Consider the following 19750-nt stretch of genomic DNA (forward strand, 5'->3'; position numbering starts at 1 on the left):
AGTGTTTAATTTAGGGGTTTATCGTCGTGAAGCAGTTAGATCGTACCAGTCCTATGACTTTTTCAGACACGATAATGAAGAAGCCATGAGAATTCGAAAGTAAGTTGATATCCGTGTCCCACAAAACACTGGCACTGCTAACTCATCTGATACCTGTGTTGCTAGTTTTCAGAGTTCAGTACAATCAACACAAAATAAGATGCGGCTTAATTTCTGTGCCTTTAAAAGTAGAAAATCTAAGGCTGCCTTAGATTTGAATTATGAAAAAATCAAACCATTGACTTTGCCACCTTCAAATCATCAGCGGCACCACTGCATGTGTAGGCAATCTTGCTTTCCTTTGTGGGCTATATCGAATCCTGAGAGCAGTCAGCAGAGACGCTGCCCCTGTACTTTGTGGACTTTCTTGGGGATTCTTGTGTGATATATTAGAAAGGAACAAGAAATCCTTTAATAGTTATATTATTTCTACTTGCAAAAAAGCAACAATTACACAGCCTTGGGTTGAAAATGGAGTGTACTTACACAGAGTATTAGAACACCGTGTTGCTGTGATTAGAGTGAGTGCTTTCTGGCTTTCCTGTTTTGTTTTGTTTCTGGTTCTTGTTCTTTGTTGAATGTATGCAGGAGACTAATTTCATGTCTTAATTAATAGGTTATTGGACTTTGAGAAAGAATCTGCAAAATGGAAAACCTTAATTGGTCAAAAAAAATTGATTCAAGGAATATTATGTTTGGAAAAATTGGGTTGATACTGATTATATATAAATAAGAATGAGACTTGAATGCATTATAACAGTTTATTTTGAACATTGTAGACATGTTGTCTTCGTTTTCATTTTCCAGTATTCCGAAGGCTTTGACCTGTTGGACAAAAATTGAGAGTGTTACCTGTTTATTGTCTCTCTGTTTCTATTTATGAATGGTGTATATTAAAATGGTTGTTAAAGATACAAGTGAATGTTATTTAGTATATTACTACTTAAAGAGGCAGGTGCATGTGCTTCTTTTTAGTATCTTTGGGTGCACCTACCCCCCCCCCCCTTTAATTAATCTGGTGGATTCAGTGTCCAGGTGGTGGTTGGATATCTCCTTCTGTTACAATTGATCTCCAGGCAACAGAGATCAGTTCACCTGGAGAAAATGGTCACTTTGGATGGTGGACTTTATGGCACTGAAGTCCCTCCCCTTCCCAAACCCTCCCCTCTTCAAGATCTCCAAGTAATTCCCAGTTCAGAGTTGGCAATTCTATATAATAAAGAGATATAATTGGATAGAGCCAAATGATCTACTGGTTTAGAATTTTTTTGGCTTCCCATTATTTTTTACAACTTTGTTAATTCTGCAATTTTTTCTTCTGATAGACAATGTGCCTTGGTGGCCCTTGAAGATGTGAAAGCTTACTTTACAGAGGACTGTGGCCAGATAGCTGTAAGTGCACTCTTTCATTTGGCTTTAAGGCAGAAGTCCAGAATGCAATAATGTGAATATGAATGAAAACCTGTAGAAGTGGGTGGGAGGGGAGGTTCACAAGTGTATTTTCTCATAACTTGGTGTAGGGAAGATGAGAAATTTGAAATGGGGAAAAATGGCTTCCTGAAGTGTTTTGTCATAGCATTATATAAAATTTGTTCTTGTATTATAGCTTTTAGCATGCTGGCTGCTTTTTAATATTTAATGGTGCAAACCTCTAACAGTGCAATCCTAAACCAAGTTATGCCATTCTAATCCAATTGAAGTCAGTGGAAGGGTGTAACTCTTTGTTAATGTAGATCTCTTTTTGGAATTGAAATATTTGTAACAGCTGATTCTCTCTTACCAAGAGCTTAGTGCTTCTTTTTTATTTATTCCAATTATGTTAAAGCCATGAAGAATTTTAAAAAAATTTAAATAGAAATAAACCTGAAATTTTGGAGGAAATCCAATGTATGGAAGCATTAAACCTTATTTTACTACTTTAACAAGCACAAAAAGCAATATTTATAACTTTGCATATCCAATTGTTCTATGTCTGGGGTTAGCTCCAGCTGCTGACCTGGACTCTCCCACCCACGCTTGAGTTACAGATCCGGGGCTTGACAAAGGGAGAGTGAGAGCTAGAGAGTCAAGTGAGAACGAACAGAAAGGAGGTGAGAGGGGGGAGTAGGAACCAGGCCTGACCCCATCCAGCGCCAGCCAGTGGTGACAGCCCCAGGGTATGGCAAGCATGAGGCCCAGGCCTTCTGTACTGTATGGCCCGGTAAGACTGGGCCATATTTTGACAGTGAAGGAAAGGAGGGATGGCTGAAAGCCCAAACCTGGGGTTGGTGCAGGGGGCGCTCCACATTCTATTTTGCATATTAATGAAAATATAAATGTTGTACAGTGGCATCCTAATCAGTTACACCCTTCTAAACCCATTAACTGTAGTGAACTCAGATGTGCATTTTTCAGCTTAAGAATCCACTCTGTTTTCTACAAGCAAAACTGCATGTTTAGCCACTTCTAGAGAGAGTGTTGCAAAGTGTTGCCCTGATGCAACCTTAGAACATTTATCAATTTTTACCATTTGAGAGGTAAAAAGTAAAGTGAAATCAGAAAATAAAAGAACTTTTGATTCAAGAGATGTATTTCTATCCCACATTTCATTTGCAAAGTGAATCATATTTCAGAAAGACTGAATACATAATCAAAAGGCATGCAGAAAGTCAGCTTGTGATCAAACACATCTCCAGCAAAGGTTCTGTGAATTTGTACATGTGGCAGCTAACTTATGAGGAGTAAGGTATGATGGAAACATACTTCTAAAGGCTCTCTTTTAAGTTCACTGAACAAATTTGATTATGTTTTTGTATTTAAATGACTTGCAGAATTCTTGGATATTTGGAGGTGAAGCCTAGTGAGGGTGGGATTTGGGGGACAGAGACATTAGGGGTATGATGCCATAAACTCTACTGTCTAAAACAGCCATTTTTTCTAGGAAAACTTATCTCTTTAGTCTGGGAACTAGTTTCAATTCCAGGACAGTGTAAGGTCCCACCTGGAGACTGAAAACTCTACCGGGGCCACTCCCCCACTGGAGTCTAGGATCCTCCAGCATTGCCAAAGATAAGCAATGTTGATAGAAAATGGGAACGCTCATTTTACCTTAACTGCTTAGATATTTATAACAGCCGGTTTTATCTTCAGGTGCTTTTTATACCTTTTTTCCTGCCCACTCCTGACTGCTGCTTGGAGTTAACTCCTGGGCTGGCCTTTTCTTCCCAGAGAGACTTCTACATCAAAGAAGGCCTTTGCCCTATAAGGAGCCAGTATGGGCTATGTTTCTTCTTGTCAGTTTCCATGTGGACCTGCCTTTCCTATTCTCTGCAGCTGTGCTGATGCCTCTGTTGGGGTCTACCTCTAGTCCCTTCCATAGTTAAAAAAAATAATGTTCTTCTTCATTAGGATTAGGGTGCTCCAAAGTATTACAATTAATCTATAAATTAATATTATTTTAACTAAGCTTAGTTTTAACAGGTTAGAAAAATTTACTAGTTCTGTAATTTTGTAACCATGTAACAGGTAAATTACTCTTCAGATTATGATGCATCTATTTTGCTTTTGTTTTGTTAATTTTAAGCAGCTATAAAATTAATGAAAGATAAAAACAAAAATTAAAAAATCATATCTAAACAATGATTTAAAGTCTTTTAAAACCTGAGACTTTGAAATAATTTGTTGGACAACATAGAAATTATGAACAGAGGAATATCAGAAACCTGGTGGCTTTGGAAACTGCAGTGTATACATTTCTGTTTTCTTCTTTTCATTTAGGTCTTTGATGCAACCAACACAACCCGAGAGAGGCGAGATATGATATTAACTTTTGCAAAAGAAAATTCCTTTAAGGTGACTACTTCATTTCAAATGTGGATTCAGCCTTGTGGCATGAAACCTTTGGTCAGTTACCTAAAAAGACCAGTCTTTACCCACTTAAAATGGGGAGAATTATAAAGCAAATTAACTCACAAACAGAAAATAAAAATGGACTCAGGGTAGTGCATCCTTTGTCTAAGTTTTATTTTTAAAAGATAGCAGGCAAGGAACAAGCATAGTTATAGCAGTCCCTCTGGCATCCATTTTCAGGCTCTCTGCCTGTCCAACCTTATTATTAGAAAAAGTCAGTGAATGTCCTCCTAACATCTCATCAATATTTAGGCTCCCAGTCTAGCAGGATTTGCATAAGCAGTTCCAACAGAGCAAGGTGGATTTTTGAGTGGGCATCCCAACCTCAAGCACCGTTCCTCAAAAATGTGTTCAAAATTCACCAAGTTAAGGAGTAAATCACCTGAATGGCCTGCAGGAAGCTTCCCTGGATCATATACCTTCAGTCTGTTGTGCTTCTTGTGCATCATGACCCTAGACTTGGTGGCAACTATGCTTAACTTCCGAGAGGTGATGAGATCTAGCTAACCTGGGACATCTAAGTCATGGCTACATAGAATTAGAAAAGTTTTATTGTTACTCAGTTGGAAAGATTTTAAAGATCAGATTGTAGATGTAAAAAAAAAACCCAACTGATTTATTTGAGATCTAGAAATGGTGAACGCAAGCATACTTTATGTTGTTGCCGAGGGCCTTCATTTTACTAATTATTTTTCTTTGACTTTTTGTAGGTATTTTTTGTAGAATCTGTTTGTGATGACCCGGAAGTCATTGCTTCAAATATATTGGTAGGTATTGTACATCTTTTGAAGGCTGGTCTCCTATTTTCTTTTGTAGCAAAGTCATAACCATTTGGGGTTGCTGTGGAGCACCCTGTGGTGCTGCTGGGGCCCCAGGCTGTCCATCATGTTCCTGAAGCCATTGCCTGGCCTCAGAGTGGGGGCAGGCTTTGCCAAGAAGAGGTCCTGTTTTCCTTGGTTATCAAGTGTGGCTATGCCTGCATCCTCCCCAGCTGTCAATTTCAGCTTCCCTTTCACTCCTTGCCACCACTACCTGTCTTTCCCCTTTCCCCAGTTCCAACCCTGATTTGTCTCATCTGGGTGGAGCTATCTTATTGTTCCCTTCCCTCCATCCTCTTCTCCTCCAAGCATTCCTTTCTGCCTTCAGGGTCATGTCCTGTCCCTTCCTTCCCTTTGCTGCACAAGCTTCTTTCACGAGGCAGCCCTCCCAGCAATTGCTTTGTTCTGTATCTTCTGAGCCATGTCTCCGATCAGCCCAAGCCCTGGCCCTGCTGTTGCCTCAGATTGTAGGTGGATTGGCTCTTCCCTGGGCCATGAGACCACTTCAGGGGGAGGGTCGGGTAGCCATGAAGCAGCTGTCTGGTCAGCTTGCCAATCTGCCTCCATGGTGCACATTTTGCAGCTAGGTCACGACTGCACCCCTCCAGCATTTGCCAGGTCAGTGCAAGGGCATCGTCCTGTGGGAGGCAAAGAGGGGTGACCCTAGATAGTGGCTCTGTATTAGATATATCATTATTTCAATGGATCTAATATTCTTGAAGTTGAAATAAAGTTTTTAAAAGATCTCCCAATCATTAGAGATGGTAGAAGTGGGAGCAAAGGGGGAAGTGGGAGCAAGGGGGAGCAAAAAAGCCTGAAGCAAAGAATAATGCAGGGCTATTCGCTTTGTCTTCCCTGTGAAGCAGGGGAAAAGTCACTCTTTGCCCTCTGTCCCAAACAGCAGAGATTAAGGGATCTGCCATGCAGTGAGTATGAGGGGGAAAAGGACATTCATAACAGAAGCTCTGCCCTGAAGAGAATCTCCTTTCAGTGATGGGAGGAGCATCAGTAGATAATCAGCCAATGTGTATTTGTTTGGAAGCTTAAGGGCAGTTCAGTGTTGTTTTCCTGGCTATGTACAATGTTTGCTTAACTTTTAATAACATCTCATTTGGTTATTCAGGAAGTGAAGGTCTCCAGCCCCGACTACCCAGAGAGAAATCGAGAGAATGTGATGGATGATTTCCTGAAGCGCATTGAGTGCTATAAGGTCACCTATCAGCCCCTTGATCCAGTTAATTATGACAAGTAAGATGCACAGCAAAGGAGTAACAAGCATTCCAAGTCAACAGCGTATACTCGGAATAGAAGTAGAGTGGAGCAGTTGTGGGGCCACATCCCTGCAGCCGAAAGGAAAGGCTGGGAAAGGCACTGGATGTTGTGATCAAAGGGAGAGGAAGTACAATGGAGTTAAATTTCATCTTCCCACACGTGTAAATTATCTGGAAAATAAGGATGGCCCTCCAGGGTCATGCCAAAAGGATCATACTGTGTTTCCGTCTGGAAACCCTCAAGTTGTTACAACAACAGCCCTCACTTGTTTTTTGTCCCTGCATATGATAAAGGGAATTTGTGTCTAGATGAGAGGTCTGCAACCTGTGGCTCTCCAGATGTTCATGGACTACAATTCCCATCAACCCCTGCCAGCAATTGGCAGGGGCTGATGGGAATTGTAGTCCATGAACATCTGGAGTGCCACAGGTTGCAGACCCCTGGTCTAGATCAACATTGGGCCTTGGAGCATCATGCTGGCAGGGGATGATGGGAACTGTAGTCCATAACATCTGGAGGGCCGTGAATTTGACACCTGTGTCCTGGAATGTTATCTGTGTGGACCATAATTTTGTAACACAAACTTACCTAGGTGTAGTTCACTAGGATTGTATAGTACTGGAATTGCTGCTGATTTTTAAAATACAATTATATGCTATCTTAACCAGACTATACAGAAAATGTATCCATTTCTGTGCTCAATGGAATGCACAGAGGAGGAAGAAAAAGGCAAGAGAGAGCACAATCATGAAAAGAGAACATAAAGCTTGAATGACAGGAAGAGGACTTTCAGTCCTGACCACCTGATTGCTTCTGCCCAAGGATTCCACCCAAGTGGCCTCAGATGGAGAGGAAGAGGGTTTACAAGAACCTGCTCCCTCTTCTCATCAGCTTCCTTCCTACCCAGATTGGAGCAAATAGCTAATGAACTTCTGAGTTGTCCCTTCACATGCCCTTTTAAAGGCATGGCAGCAAACTGCAAGGAAGCCGAGCCTCCTCAGAAGAGGAAGGAAGCTGTTTCACTTGTTGATGTGTCACATCACTGAGCTGTGTCCAAAGACCCTGTCTGCTATGGAAGCTCATCAGGTTAACATTGAGCCAATCATATACTCCCAGGATAGTTGTGGGGATGAAATGAAGGGCATTATAATTCTGTGCATTGATGTGGGGCCCTGTTGGGGAGAAAGGTACAATATATATGAAGTTAATAAATATAACTGAAGATGGAGGAGAGGGCAATAAAATATAGGTTGGCTGGTGGGTGGGAAAAGGGGAAAGGCTATAGGTGCTGCCAGAAGGGAAAAAAGGAACTAGGAGAGGGGGAATACAGGGCGAAATGAGATGCCGTTCACAAATTTTTGTAGGTCCCCCTTTGTCAGTATAGCTAATTCTCAACATGCCCCCATCAATAGGTATTTAAATCTTGAGATTGACGCCACAATCAGACAAGACATCTTTCTACAAATCTGAAAGTAGCCCCATATTTGCAAAAAAAGCAGACATCGGGAAAAAAAACCTGGAGGTTTAGAAAAGCCAAATAATAGATTCAGTGCCTGTATCTTTGAGAAATAAATGCCTTCTGAGATAGTGGCCATTGTAGAGACTGCTGGCAACCACAATATTGCCAGCATCAAACCTTGGTTTCTGTCAGTAAAAGGCAAGCGGGGGAGGGAGGCTTTCCAGTGCTATTTTGGTGTCCCAATCCACCCTGGTTTCCATTCCTTTTGTCAGATTCAGCAACAGCCATGGTACCTTATAATTTCCCACATTTCCATACAGATTCTAAAAATCAGTACTGGTGAAATAAAATCTAGTGCCACATCCACACTTAATGCAGTATACAAAGTCTTTATGGAGTCACATTGCTTGTATATGATCTTCTCTGATACCTGATGGTTCTTTATTGCAGAGACCACTCTTTCATTAAAGTGATAAATGTGGGGCAACGCTTCCTCGTCAACCGTGTCCAGGATTACATTCAAAGTAAAATTGTCTATTATCTCATGAATATTCATGTTCAACCACGCACCATCTACCTTTGTCGACACGGTGAGAGTGAATGCAACCTTGTTAGCAAGATTGGTGGGGATTCAGGCCTGTCATCACGAGGGAAACAGGTATGGCCCAGAGTGGGTAAGATTTGTTGTTGTGGGTGCTCCCTATGCTGTCCTCATCAAAATTATGCTTCTCATGAACACTGTGGGAGGCTGTTGGGGGTGGGGACCGCAGTTGGGGGTGGGGATCAGTGAAAATCTCATGCAAGCAGAACAAAGCATAGGATCCAAGCCTGCTGAATCAAAACGAGTTCAGATTTTCTTCTTGATCAGTTTCAGGGGAACTAAATTGTAAAAACATGTAGTAATTACACCAAAAATAAAAGTCATAATATTCTTATTCCTATGATTGGATTTTCACTGGGTGAATTCTGTTCAGACTGTTGTGGAATTCTGAGCATGCTTGCAAGTGTTTCAGCCTGTGGAAAAACAAACCACTGCTCCTATGAAGACATCCATTTTACTCAAAAAAGTCAAAAACCTAACTCACCATTTACATTTGTAATTCTGGGTGTAACTATGGCATAAGAACGCTGCTTGATTTGCCATCTTTTGCTGAATACTGCATGGAGGAGTGGGCCGTCTCTGCCCTCTTCTCTGCTCCCCGCCAGGGCCTGCTTAGAGCGTGTAGGAGGGTGGGGAGACTAGGTGGGCTGTTTCGGGGCCAGACAGGAGGGGAGCTTTGCCACTTCTGCCCGCTGGGCCTTGCTTCTTCTTTGGGAAGGGAGACCAGCAGGGGATTGGAATGCCAGGCCCTGATGGAATGCGTGGTGATTGGCTGGCTGTGAGTCATCGCCACACATTCCATCCTTAGGCAATTCTGTCTAAGGATTTACTTGAAACATTTTATGCAACCTTTCTACCCAATCAGGATCCCCAAGGTAGTGCACATAAAAACATTAAAACATTTGAATACTTAAAAACAGCATGTAAAATGATAATATAATTCAATAAAAACACAACAAACAATATCAGAATCAAGGAAGAGGAACAGTAATAGTTATTGGGGGGTTCTTCTTAACTTTAAAACATCTTCACCCACTGGCAGAAGACACCAATAGAAGAAATCTTCCTGGGGAGGGAGTTCCAAAGTGTTTGTGCCATGGCCAAGAAAGTCCTTTCTCAGGTTACTGCCCATCTAGCCTCAGATGATAGGGGCAATCAAATCAGAGCTTCCGGGGATGACCAGAGGGAACATGTAGGTCTTATGGGAGAATGTGGTCCTCAAGGTATGTTTGGTTCTAGCTGTACAGGGCTCTAAAGGAGCCCAGAAGCAAACTGGAGGCCAGTGAAGATGGAAGAAAACTGGACTGAAATGGTCTGTTTGATCCACTTCTGTCAACTCTCTGTCCCAACTGCATTCTGTACCAACTGCAGCTTCTGGAAGTTCCACATAAAGCAAACTGCAGGAATCAAATCTATATTTTACCAGAGCATGTACCACAGTGGCAAGATCCTTTCCTCCTAGGAAGGGCCACAGCTAGCTCATCAGCTGAAGCTGCTGAAAAGTACCCCTGGTCACCACTGCCACCTGTTTATCCAGCAGGAGGTCCAAGTCCAGGAGGTCCAACCTGCAAACTCCTGGTTGAGAGGAAAAGAACAAGCCATTGTGGCATGATTGTCACAACAAACAGTTATTTGCTATAAATGTGGCATGTTTAATTGACTAGTTGTATTAGGAAAAGGAAGGAGGGAATGCATGCTCCTCAGGTATTTCAACCACAGTTAACCACATAAGAAATACACCAATGTCAGAAGCCTTAGAATTTGATTGGTGTTTTTATCTTCCTAGTGAAAGTGAGGTAGTCTCTTCCCAATACAACGAATGTCACAGACTTCTCAATATGTTCTGTTGCTTCCTAGTTTGCTCAAGCATTGAAGAAGTTCATCAAAGAGCAAGACATTGTAGATCTGAAAGTGTGGACTAGCCAACTCAAAAGAACCATCCAGACAGCAGAGGCCCTAGGTGTACCATATGAGCAATGGAAAATTCTTAATGAGATTGATGCGGTGAGTAGTATGGTGGAAAGGCCAAACACTAAACGGGAGGAGGTATTATAAATAATTCATCTTGCAATACTGTAAATAAATGATTCTTCAAGAAATTTCAATCACTACTTTAAACAAGCGATCTCTGAAAATTTTACAGTGAAATACATGAACAAGCTTGATCTCAAAATAAGTTCCCACCCAATCATGTACGTGTTTATTTAAAATAATCCCAGAAAGTTCAGTGGGGCTTACTCCTAGTCGTACTGAGCCTAGCTTGATCAGGAAAGGGCAAGGCAGAAATCGAAAACAAATTAATAAAAGTGCATACACCTGAGACTGAGCTTCTTGTATCAAAGGAAAACTCCATTGCTAGTGAAACGGATCTGTTCACTCTATTCCACTGATAACTTTCGATCTCAGAATGCACATTGCTTTTTCAAATTGGATTTCATTTCTCTTTTCTCAGGGAGTATGTGAAGAAATGACTTATGAAGAAATTCAAAGAAAGCATCCAGAGGAGTTTGCACTTCGGGATCAAGAGAAATACCTTTATCGCTACCCTGGAGGAGAAGTGAGGAGGTTTTATAATCAGTTAATAAAATATTACTACTTTGACCTTATAGGTTTTGGGGTTGCAATGTCTGTCAGGTCCTCTAGATCACTCAAGTAAAGTCTCAATTATGAGTGAAATCTTTACTGATAAAGAATCAGCAGATGTGTACATTGGAAAAGTATTATTGTCCAATGTATTGTCGAAGACTTTCACGGCCAGATTCAACTGGGTGTGGTGGGTTTTCCGGGCTGTGTGGCCATGGTCTGGTATACTCTGTGATACACCTCTGAAGATGCCAGCCACAGATGCGGCGAAACGTTAGGAACAAGATCTGCTAGACCACGGTCACACAACCCAGAAAACCCACCACAATCAGTATTATTGTCCAGTCTGAATTTAGGCAGGAAGATCCCAACAGAAAACAGTCAGAGCAACCCCTAATACCCCAGGTAGTGTCATATCTACATAATCAAAGTTGACTTTTTGTATGTTTGTAGCCAACTAGATTTGATGATGAGAGATCTATGAATTGATCTCCCAGTTGTTTGTAGAACTTTATATTGCAGCTGCAGGACCCCACATTAGAATGGGATCACAGTCAGGTGAAGGGATAACTGCTCTAATTCTGTTCATTCAGTCTGAACATCCTCTCTGAAAGGTCATTATTTTTCCCAGGGGAGAGAGACAACCATATAGGTACCTGAATGTTTTCTCCTTTATGGCAGATAGCTCCAGGATATAATTGAGAGTTAAAAGTCTCCTCTCACCTCCCTCCCAACCCAAAACAGGGAGCCTGTTTAAAGTTTTGAATTCAGGAATTATTACCGTAATTGGAGTCAAATTTCTGATCTTTAAAATACAATAAGTATCTTATAACTTTGCACAATTCTCTTGGTATCCACCTCTCTTAAGCATTTCATTCAGAATCATGTGGAATCATCTGATGTAGCATTGGCAAGCTCAGCAAGTGTAAACCCCTATGAGCATTATAAAGGAAGAGCAGGAAAGAAGTATAATGCTGAACAATAATGTATAACAGCCCACATAATTTATTATTACTGAAGATAAGAGGAAACATTTTGCACTTTGTCAGATGACATTTCCAACATACCCTAAGCCAGTTTTATTATTTAGATGAAAGCATAGACATATCTACATGGTCCCTGTATGGTTTCCCTGTAGGGCAAATAATAATAAACACTTCAAACACTCTTGACTAAGTAAAATCAGGTGAATATCTCTTGTTTGGATTTAACATATTTTCTATATTGTAGTCTTACCAAGATTTGGTCCAGCGCTTGGAACCTGTCATTATGGAGCTGGAGCGTCAGAGCAATGTCCTAGTTATTTCTCACCAAGCAGTCATGAGATGCTTATTGGCCTATTTCCTTGATAAAAGCGCAGGTGAGAAACCAAACAGTTCTAAAGCACAAGAGGTCATTGAGTGGAATGTCTTTTCCCCCCAGGAACTGCGGTTCAAGTTCCCTTATGATTGTGTAAATAGGGATACTCTCTTGCATTCAGAATCCTATTCTGATTCTGGAGAGTGTGGCAGGAAGGTTGTGGGTGTCCCTGGCAGTATGAAAGAGTGGTACAATGAGACATCACTGAAGAGAATTAAGCACTTACTGTGTTTGTCTGCTTTTCTCATCCTAGTTGCTTAATTTTTAAAGCTGCTGAGCATAACAAAGTCAATGAAGATGCAGCACTTTAAAAGAGCCATATAGTACATAACCTCAAAGTATTCGTACTACACAGACAGTGCAAGAATGCTGTATTCTAGAAGGATTCTCTGATAGGGTTTTTTTTTTGGTGGATTCAGACAGCTTTTCTTTTTTACTTCATCTCACCCAGTTCCTCTCCTAAACACAACCTTTATCCTGCATTCCTTGTGTGCCAATCTCATGATCCTCAATGTAGCCTTTTTGGTGGTCAAAGGAGACTTGTTTTCACAAGCAGAAAAGCTAGTTGGATCCAACACTCTGTGTTACTACTTGGTTGCTGTGGCTTATTTGATCATATCCTACGTTCTGAGTACTCTGTGTTGGGAAATACATTTCACATTCGCTGAAAGTTGTGCTGTGTCAACTGAGCTGTTGCAAAAAGCACCTTTTGCATATCTGATCCTTACTACAATGTTTATTCTTTCATTTTTCTTTTGTGATCTTCTAGATGAGCTGCCATATCTGAGGTGCCCTCTTCATACTGTTTTTGCACTCACTCCAGTTGCTTATGGTAAATTTTTGCTTACTCATTTGTATGAGCATGTGTCAGGTGACAGGAGGGGGGTCAGAGAAAGGCACCAATGATGTGTAGTGGTTAGACTGCCAGTTTAAGATTTGGTTTCAGATATCTGTTCCTTCTCTGAGTTCAGAAAACAATATTTATAGGGCTGTCCTCACCAGAGCTACAATTCCCCCACCCACCCTCTCCCACCCCCCACAGACCAAGCAAGCCCTCTTGTCAGCCTTCTATCACCCACCCCTCCAAAGACAAAGCTGGGCCAAAGCTGCCCAATTCCACCCTCCCTTGATCTGTAAAGCAAACCGGGCTGGCAGGGCAGCAGTGGTTTTCCATCTGCTGCCTCACTGCCCCCCACCTCCACATTACACTCTTTCATCTGCCCCAAGAAGCAACCTGGGCTGGCCCAAGCCACCCCATTCACATTTCCTCCAGTCTGTTGATTCCAGTGGGCTTAGACTGGAGTAATTCTGCACAGGATTGTTCTGTAATTTCTGCAATAATTTTAATGTAGCATTTGTATTAAAAACAATGTGTGATATTAAAATCCATGTTGCACTTTGAAATTTATGAAGGTTGCAAGTTGGAAATGATCTCACTGAATGTGGAAGCTGTGGACACACACAGAGCCAAGCCATCTGCTGCAACAGTATGTACTATATAAAAATTCTGATCCATGTCCTCATTACTCTGAATTGCTTGGATTTAGGTTGTCTAGTCCACTTAACATCAGTAGTTTAGAACTTAGAAGGTTGGCTTCATTGAACTTTGGGCTCAGTGTAAACCCCTTAGAAATCAATGGGATTTTCTTAGTTTAATTCTGATTATGACTTCATTGTGCAAGAGATTAATGTTTTTCTGGTACTTTTAGCCCACCTAAAACTGTGTGAGAAAAATTAATCCATTTGCAGCTGCTTGCTTTTCAGAACAAATCATGGGACGTTACCAGGTTAGAATTAGATAACAAGTGAATGATGGGAAAATTATATTCCAGATACAGTCTGTTTTGTTGGCTTTGACATTAAACTCTGAAATGCAAAGGTCACAGCTTTAGTAACCTTCAGACTTTGAGCTTCAGTACCTCATAGTGCAAACCTAAACAGAATTACAACCTTTGACTATCACTGTGTAAGATTTTACTGTCAGTCACCTATTTGTTGATGCCCTTGCCAAACAACTGAGCTATTTATTTCTAGATATATGTAACTATATGATGAAGGTAGACAGTTGTTTACAAAGTATCGATGTGACACTTTGTATTCACTGAGGAAACATGTAACAAGATGAGGAGAATTTTATCACACAGCCAGACCTTGTCAGAAATCTGGGTACCAAGGCATGTGGTAACCTCTCATTCAATTTACACTACAATCATTATGTTACAGGTGATCTATTTGCAGGCTGCTAAACCAGAAGACAACAACAAATTCAAAAGTTCCAATAAGTAAAGGGACCTTAGTAGTCAGATGGTAGATACCAGTGTCTGTTCTGCGAATCAGTGGATCAGGTGTGGGAAACAATTTGTATGTTTGTTTTTTTCATTGAAGTATCAAAGTTGTCAAAAAAGCAACCATTGTTTAATATATAGTTCTGGTATTAGAGGAAGTTGAAATTTTTTTGTAGTGGGGCCAGGCATTGATCTATTACCATTTTGGTTGCTTTGTGTGTCGGCAGGTTAAAGTTGTTGTGGGACTCAGTGTCATTGTGCAGCCAGTCATACCTAGCTAATCTTAAATCTAAAAAGGGTTCACTTGCAGTTCAAAACCATGACTTAAAATGTAGCTGTTTGGTCCTCTTGGCTTTGGTTCTGCAGTAGCTGAGTTGCAGCTGATAATGCTTGGTAGTCTCCAGTAATGTTTCTTTGCCAATGTTTCTTTCTGCTCTGAGACAGCAGAAAACAGCAGAAAACAAGCTTGCTCCTTCTTCAACATGACATCCCTTCAAATATTTAAACATAGCTATCATGTTCCACCACCACCACCCCTTAACCTTCACTTCTCCAGACTAAACATCCCCAGCTCCCTAAATTTCTCTTCATAGAACATGGATTCCAGATCTTTTAACATTTTGGTTGCCCTCCAGCTTGTCAATATCCTTTTTAAATTGTGGTGCCCAGAACAACACAGTATTCCAGGTGAAGTCTGACCAATGCAGAGTAGAATGGTATAATTACGTCCCTCGATCTAGACACTATACTCTTATTGATGTATCTCAGAATTTCATTGGCTTTCTTGGCTGCCATATCACACTGCTGACTCATGTTCAGTTTGTGGTCTATTAACACTACTAGATACCTTTCACATGAACTGTTGTCAAGTCAGATGTCACCCATCCTATATCTGTGCATTTCATTTTTTTCTGCCTAAGTGAAGAATCTTACATTTATCTCTGTTGAAATTCATTTTGTTAGCTTTGGCCCATCTGTCCAGATCATTTTGAATCCTGCCCCTGTCCTCCAGGGCATCATCCAGCTCATCAGTCTATTATAGACCCCCACAACGAGATCACTGTTGTTTTTCTCCCCCTTAATTTTTACCCAGATGCTCTCAGCCTGGCTCCCAGGATTTAAGTCATGGACCTGCTCACAGGTGTAATCATCCCTGACATATAGTGCAACTCCCCTGCCTTTCATAGTTGATCTATTTCTCTGGAATAGGTTGTACCCCTCAATTATTACATTCCAGTCATGAGACTCATCCCACCAGGTTTCAGTGATGCCTATTATATCATATTCATTATGCCGTGCTAAGAGTTTCAGTTCATCCTATTTATTACCCTTGCTTTGTGCATTAAAGTAGAGGCATCTAAGGCTTTGGTTCATGCCCTGTTGATGCTTATTTAAGGTTTTAAATGTTTTAAAGAAGAAAGCCATACTGGGCAGGAAGCAGAGTTTAGCTGAGAAGGGGATTCTGATCCAGGCTGGGCAGGAGAAAACAGCTCCTGGTCCCAGGTTGCCAAAAGACATGTTTGGAACTGTGCTGTAGCCGAGAGAAATCTATGTGTTACAGTGTTTTCTTATTTTCTGTTTTTCAATAAAATCTTTGAAAGACTCAGTGGTTTTTGAGTATCTGGAAAAAAGAACTCAGGATTCCTAACACAGGAATCCCCCTGGTCTTTTAACATCCCACCCCCCCAAAAAACCCCAGAGTTCACCTTTTTCTCACTGACTTTTTCCCTCGTCTCAGAGAGTACAGTCAAAGAGCCAATGAAGCAAAACTCTTCTGCATTACTACCTCTCTTTACCTCCCCTATCTCATTAATAGCCAGAATGGTGCAGTGGTTGAACTAGGTTCTAGGAGACCCATGTTTAACTCTCCTTGGTTCCATGGAAGTTTGTTTGGTGACCTCTGTTCTAACTCTAACCTACCTCCCAGGGTTGTTGTGGAATAAAATGAGGAAGAGAGAATCATATATACCACCTTGAGTTCCTTGAGGATGGGGTAATAATATTCTAGAGGAAATAAAAGTAGTAATGAAAGTGCTACAAGGGAATATATAAGTGATGAAAGTAATGAAAGTGCTACAAGGGATCTATATAGTCTGTGTAAACATGTGTAAGCACTACAAAAAAGCATGCATTTACTAAAAGTGATAACTGCCATTTTTAGGATTTTGGAAATGTATTTAAAATAATAAGTCTATTTCCACATGGGAATAATTCTCCAGTATGGATTTATTGACACTGTGAATGTAAAAACATTTGCAAAGGCAACAGAATGTTCACGTGAAATGATTCCCTGGTTTACTCTCCCTGTCCCTTTATGCCTATCATTCCCTACATACCCTGTTGGAAGGATTGTTGTCAACTTTTTAAGAAATTGGTATAGCATATCACTACAGATTTGCCCACTAGGATTTGAAAAAAAAAAACTGCCAAAAGCCCTTCAGGGCCCCTGGAGGGTTAGCATGAGAAGAGACGGAGGGAAAGTGGTATTGGATGTGGTGGGATATTCAAAAATCCACACTTTCCATATGTGAGTTAACTTTCTTTGACTCCAGTGCTTTCAGAAACATCAGATCAAAGCAGCTTCCATAAAAATTGGAGCAAAGGATGAAAACTGTGGAAGGTGAGGGAAGGAGGACAAGGGGAGGAGGATGTTGTATAGGGGATCCAACAAACTCAGCTCCAGTTTGAGGGCCAGGATGGAGTAAATCTCAGACTTCAGAAATAAGGAGACTGGAATATAATATCATGTACTTGGAACCATGCTGTACCCAGTGATATAATTGATTATATTGAGCATACACCAGTGGGTTAATTTGAGTTTTGATTATATTTCAATTCCAATCCAGAAATCTATAAGCTAGCTTCTTTTAAAAAAAATCAGAACTCCCAAAACAACACTCTCATTGTGCTCATGTTTTACTAGGTCCTCTAACAACTGGTCTATGCCAAAAGTTTAGTTAGATACTGAAGGGGTATTAACATCCCATCAAGACAGCTGATAGGAAGAATTGGGTTGGCATCACCCTACAGCCAAGAATTTGAATTCTGTGAAGCCCCATTCCCTTTTGTAGCATATTGTGTTACCTGAAACCAGATCTCTGTTTGCATAGCCATAGCAAAATACAGACCTGAAGATCAGGCTGCCTCTATTTCACAATGTAAACAGCTGGAATTTTGCTAGAAAAATAGCTGATGTCCTCTGATCTGTGAAAGGGGATTGTGTTTCTGCATGCCAAGAACTTGAGTATACAACAGTTAATATTTGAATTGCCCTAGTGGGACTGAGGAATTTTTTTCTGAAGTAACTTGCTGTAATTTCTCAGAAATATCGCTCTCCTTCTTCCCCTCCCCAAGAAAACGTGACTGTTGATATTTATTTAGGGCTTTTGACAGGATATGATACATTGCAGTTAAAAGCTCTAATTTCAACTACTGTATGTGCAATGACAAGAAAGGGACATGAGTACTCAGTGACAGATTCTAAAACAGTTAAAGGGAAGGATTTTTTAAGGATAAATCCATGTGCGGGGGAGGATTTAGGCATGGTTCAGAAGTTACAAGGCCACCAAGTTCCTTCCTGTGATGGAAGAGTCTGCATGTACCCCTGACCTCATTCACATATCTCCCACAAAGTGTGACCCAAGACATCAATCATGTAGTTGAACACTAATAATTTGGTTTATGTGATCTATCCCTATATTTTCTGAGGTTGATGTATTGCATAATCTGGGACTGTTGTGCATAGAGCCATGCCCAAAAATTCTTTAGTGCCACACCTTAGAGAAGGAGATACATGCTCCTCTATGAAAGGAATTGGTTTGGTGTCCCCATCATATGTAAACTATTCCTATGCATCCATCCCGTCACAGGAAACAACACAGTGGCCCAGTAATCCAAGACCTGGACTTAGACAGGGTATATTGCTGGATGGATGCCTGAGATAACAAATCAGTTATTTTGTAGGAAGGCTCCATGTCAGGCCTAAAAATTAATGTCATATATACACATGCACATACATATATAATGTCTGGCATGAGAAATACTCAGTAGTATTAACTTTGATTTATGATTTTGGAGTTTGATTTTTCATCCCTTATGATATCCTCCATTTTCAATCAGAACAACCTTCCAAAGAGCCAAACCCCTGTAAGGATGAGAAGGAACAGCTTTACACCACTAGCCAGCTCGGACACAGTAAGACGTCCTCGCATTTACAGTGTTGGGAGCAAGCCTCTCAACCCAACAGGGTCTCTGCTGTTCCCAAAGGCTCAAGATGTGGCTGATGAACAGAAGCTGCAAGACGATGTTCAGGTGGTAATTCCTCTCTCCTAAACTGTTATCACAAACCCACACATGCAACTGATTAAAAGCACTGCAAAACTGGGCAACATTATGGCATTTGTCAGAGCCTTTTTCATAATATAGAGCATAATATGGCTACCTCTGTTAACCCACTGAATGTAATTAAAGGTGGTATGCAGAGTATGCAGTTCTGTCCTTTCTGCCTACTAATTTTCACTTTAAGTTTAGAATATAAACTTGTTTTAATGTTCTTGTTCCACTAGCAATTCTAAATTAAATTGTCATGAGTAATGTGATGCCATATTTGATTATATGAATGTCAGCTGAAGACTACCAGTAAACAGTAAAAATCCTACCCCTGATATACCATATGTGGATCATTGGATAGGACTACTATAAACGGCCAAGTTTGAAAGAGCCCTTTTGTGTAGGACTAAATGCTTCTCTATGTGCATATCAATTTCCACTTTTGGAAGCAACCACTTCACTACATCCAGTGCATTGCTGGCAGCTTCACAGATCTCTCTCTCGCTGTGCCACCATCTTTTGAATTTTGGCCAAATAGTGCCCTACCCCATTCCAAAAACCAAATGGCACTTTGATTACTTTATCTTTAGGAATAAACAGTTGACTGAAAAGTAATGACATTCTCAACTGCTGCAAAGTTTTTCTTTTACAAGACAACTGCATTTCAGAAACCAAGAAAAGAATATTTCCACTGAACCTGTACTTCTATAACAATTTGGCAGATACATAAAGTTTTTCTCTGGATTCTGTGGACCCCTTTTGCTTTTCTGCTTGTGAAATGCTTTTCTGTTGTAAAATGTGCAACATTTCTTGCCTTTTCCCCCACCCTTTTAAATCAACTGTTCCTGTCTCAATCTACACTCTGTGTTCAAATGCTTTGTAGAGCAATTGTGTAGATCTGGGCCCCATGTTTACTGAGTACTTCAGTTAGAGATGCTCTGTTGAAACAGAGTGGTGCGGCAAATGAACAAAATACACAGAGACCCTGTTCATTTGTTATGATATTCCAGTGTGGAGGCTCATTTGTTATGATCCTGTATCACATGATGTGTCAGGCTTTGCATCGTAATATAAGAACAAGAACAATTCAAGGAGCAGATTTGTTCAGGAGGGGGAA

General features: G+C 40.8%; 1 protein-coding gene across 8 annotated transcripts in view; it reads left to right on the top strand.

Annotated features, from left to right (window-relative positions):
- PFKFB2 (6-phosphofructo-2-kinase/fructose-2,6-biphosphatase 2) overlaps positions 1–19750 on the top strand; it is a 40677-nt gene that overhangs the window by 9480 nt on the left and 11447 nt on the right. For 6 of the 8 annotated variants that reach the window (XM_048498641.1, XM_048498636.1, XM_048498637.1 and 3 more), the window contains exons 4-15: positions 3–99; positions 1365–1431; positions 3796–3870; positions 4638–4694; positions 5869–5993; positions 7927–8134; positions 9935–10081; positions 10530–10634; positions 11891–12020; positions 12789–12851; positions 13433–13506; positions 18424–18615. In XM_048498641.1, the coding sequence (XP_048354598.1) occupies positions 3–99; positions 1365–1431; positions 3796–3870; positions 4638–4694; positions 5869–5993; positions 7927–8134; positions 9935–10081; positions 10530–10634; positions 11891–12020; positions 12789–12851; positions 13433–13506; positions 18424–18615 (1340 nt within the window). Of the gene's footprint in view, positions 1–2; positions 100–1364; positions 1432–3795; positions 3871–4637; positions 4695–5868; positions 5994–7926; positions 8135–9934; positions 10082–10529; positions 10635–11890; positions 12021–12788; positions 12852–13432; positions 13507–18423; positions 18619–19750 lie in introns of all 8 variants that reach the window. The other 2 variants (XM_048498639.1, XM_048498643.1) reach the window with 2 other exon arrangements.

Source organism: Sphaerodactylus townsendi, linkage group LG05, assembly GCF_021028975.2.
Source record: "Sphaerodactylus townsendi isolate TG3544 linkage group LG05, MPM_Stown_v2.3, whole genome shotgun sequence".
NCBI classification, from domain to species: Eukaryota; Metazoa; Chordata; class Lepidosauria; order Squamata; family Sphaerodactylidae; genus Sphaerodactylus; species Sphaerodactylus townsendi.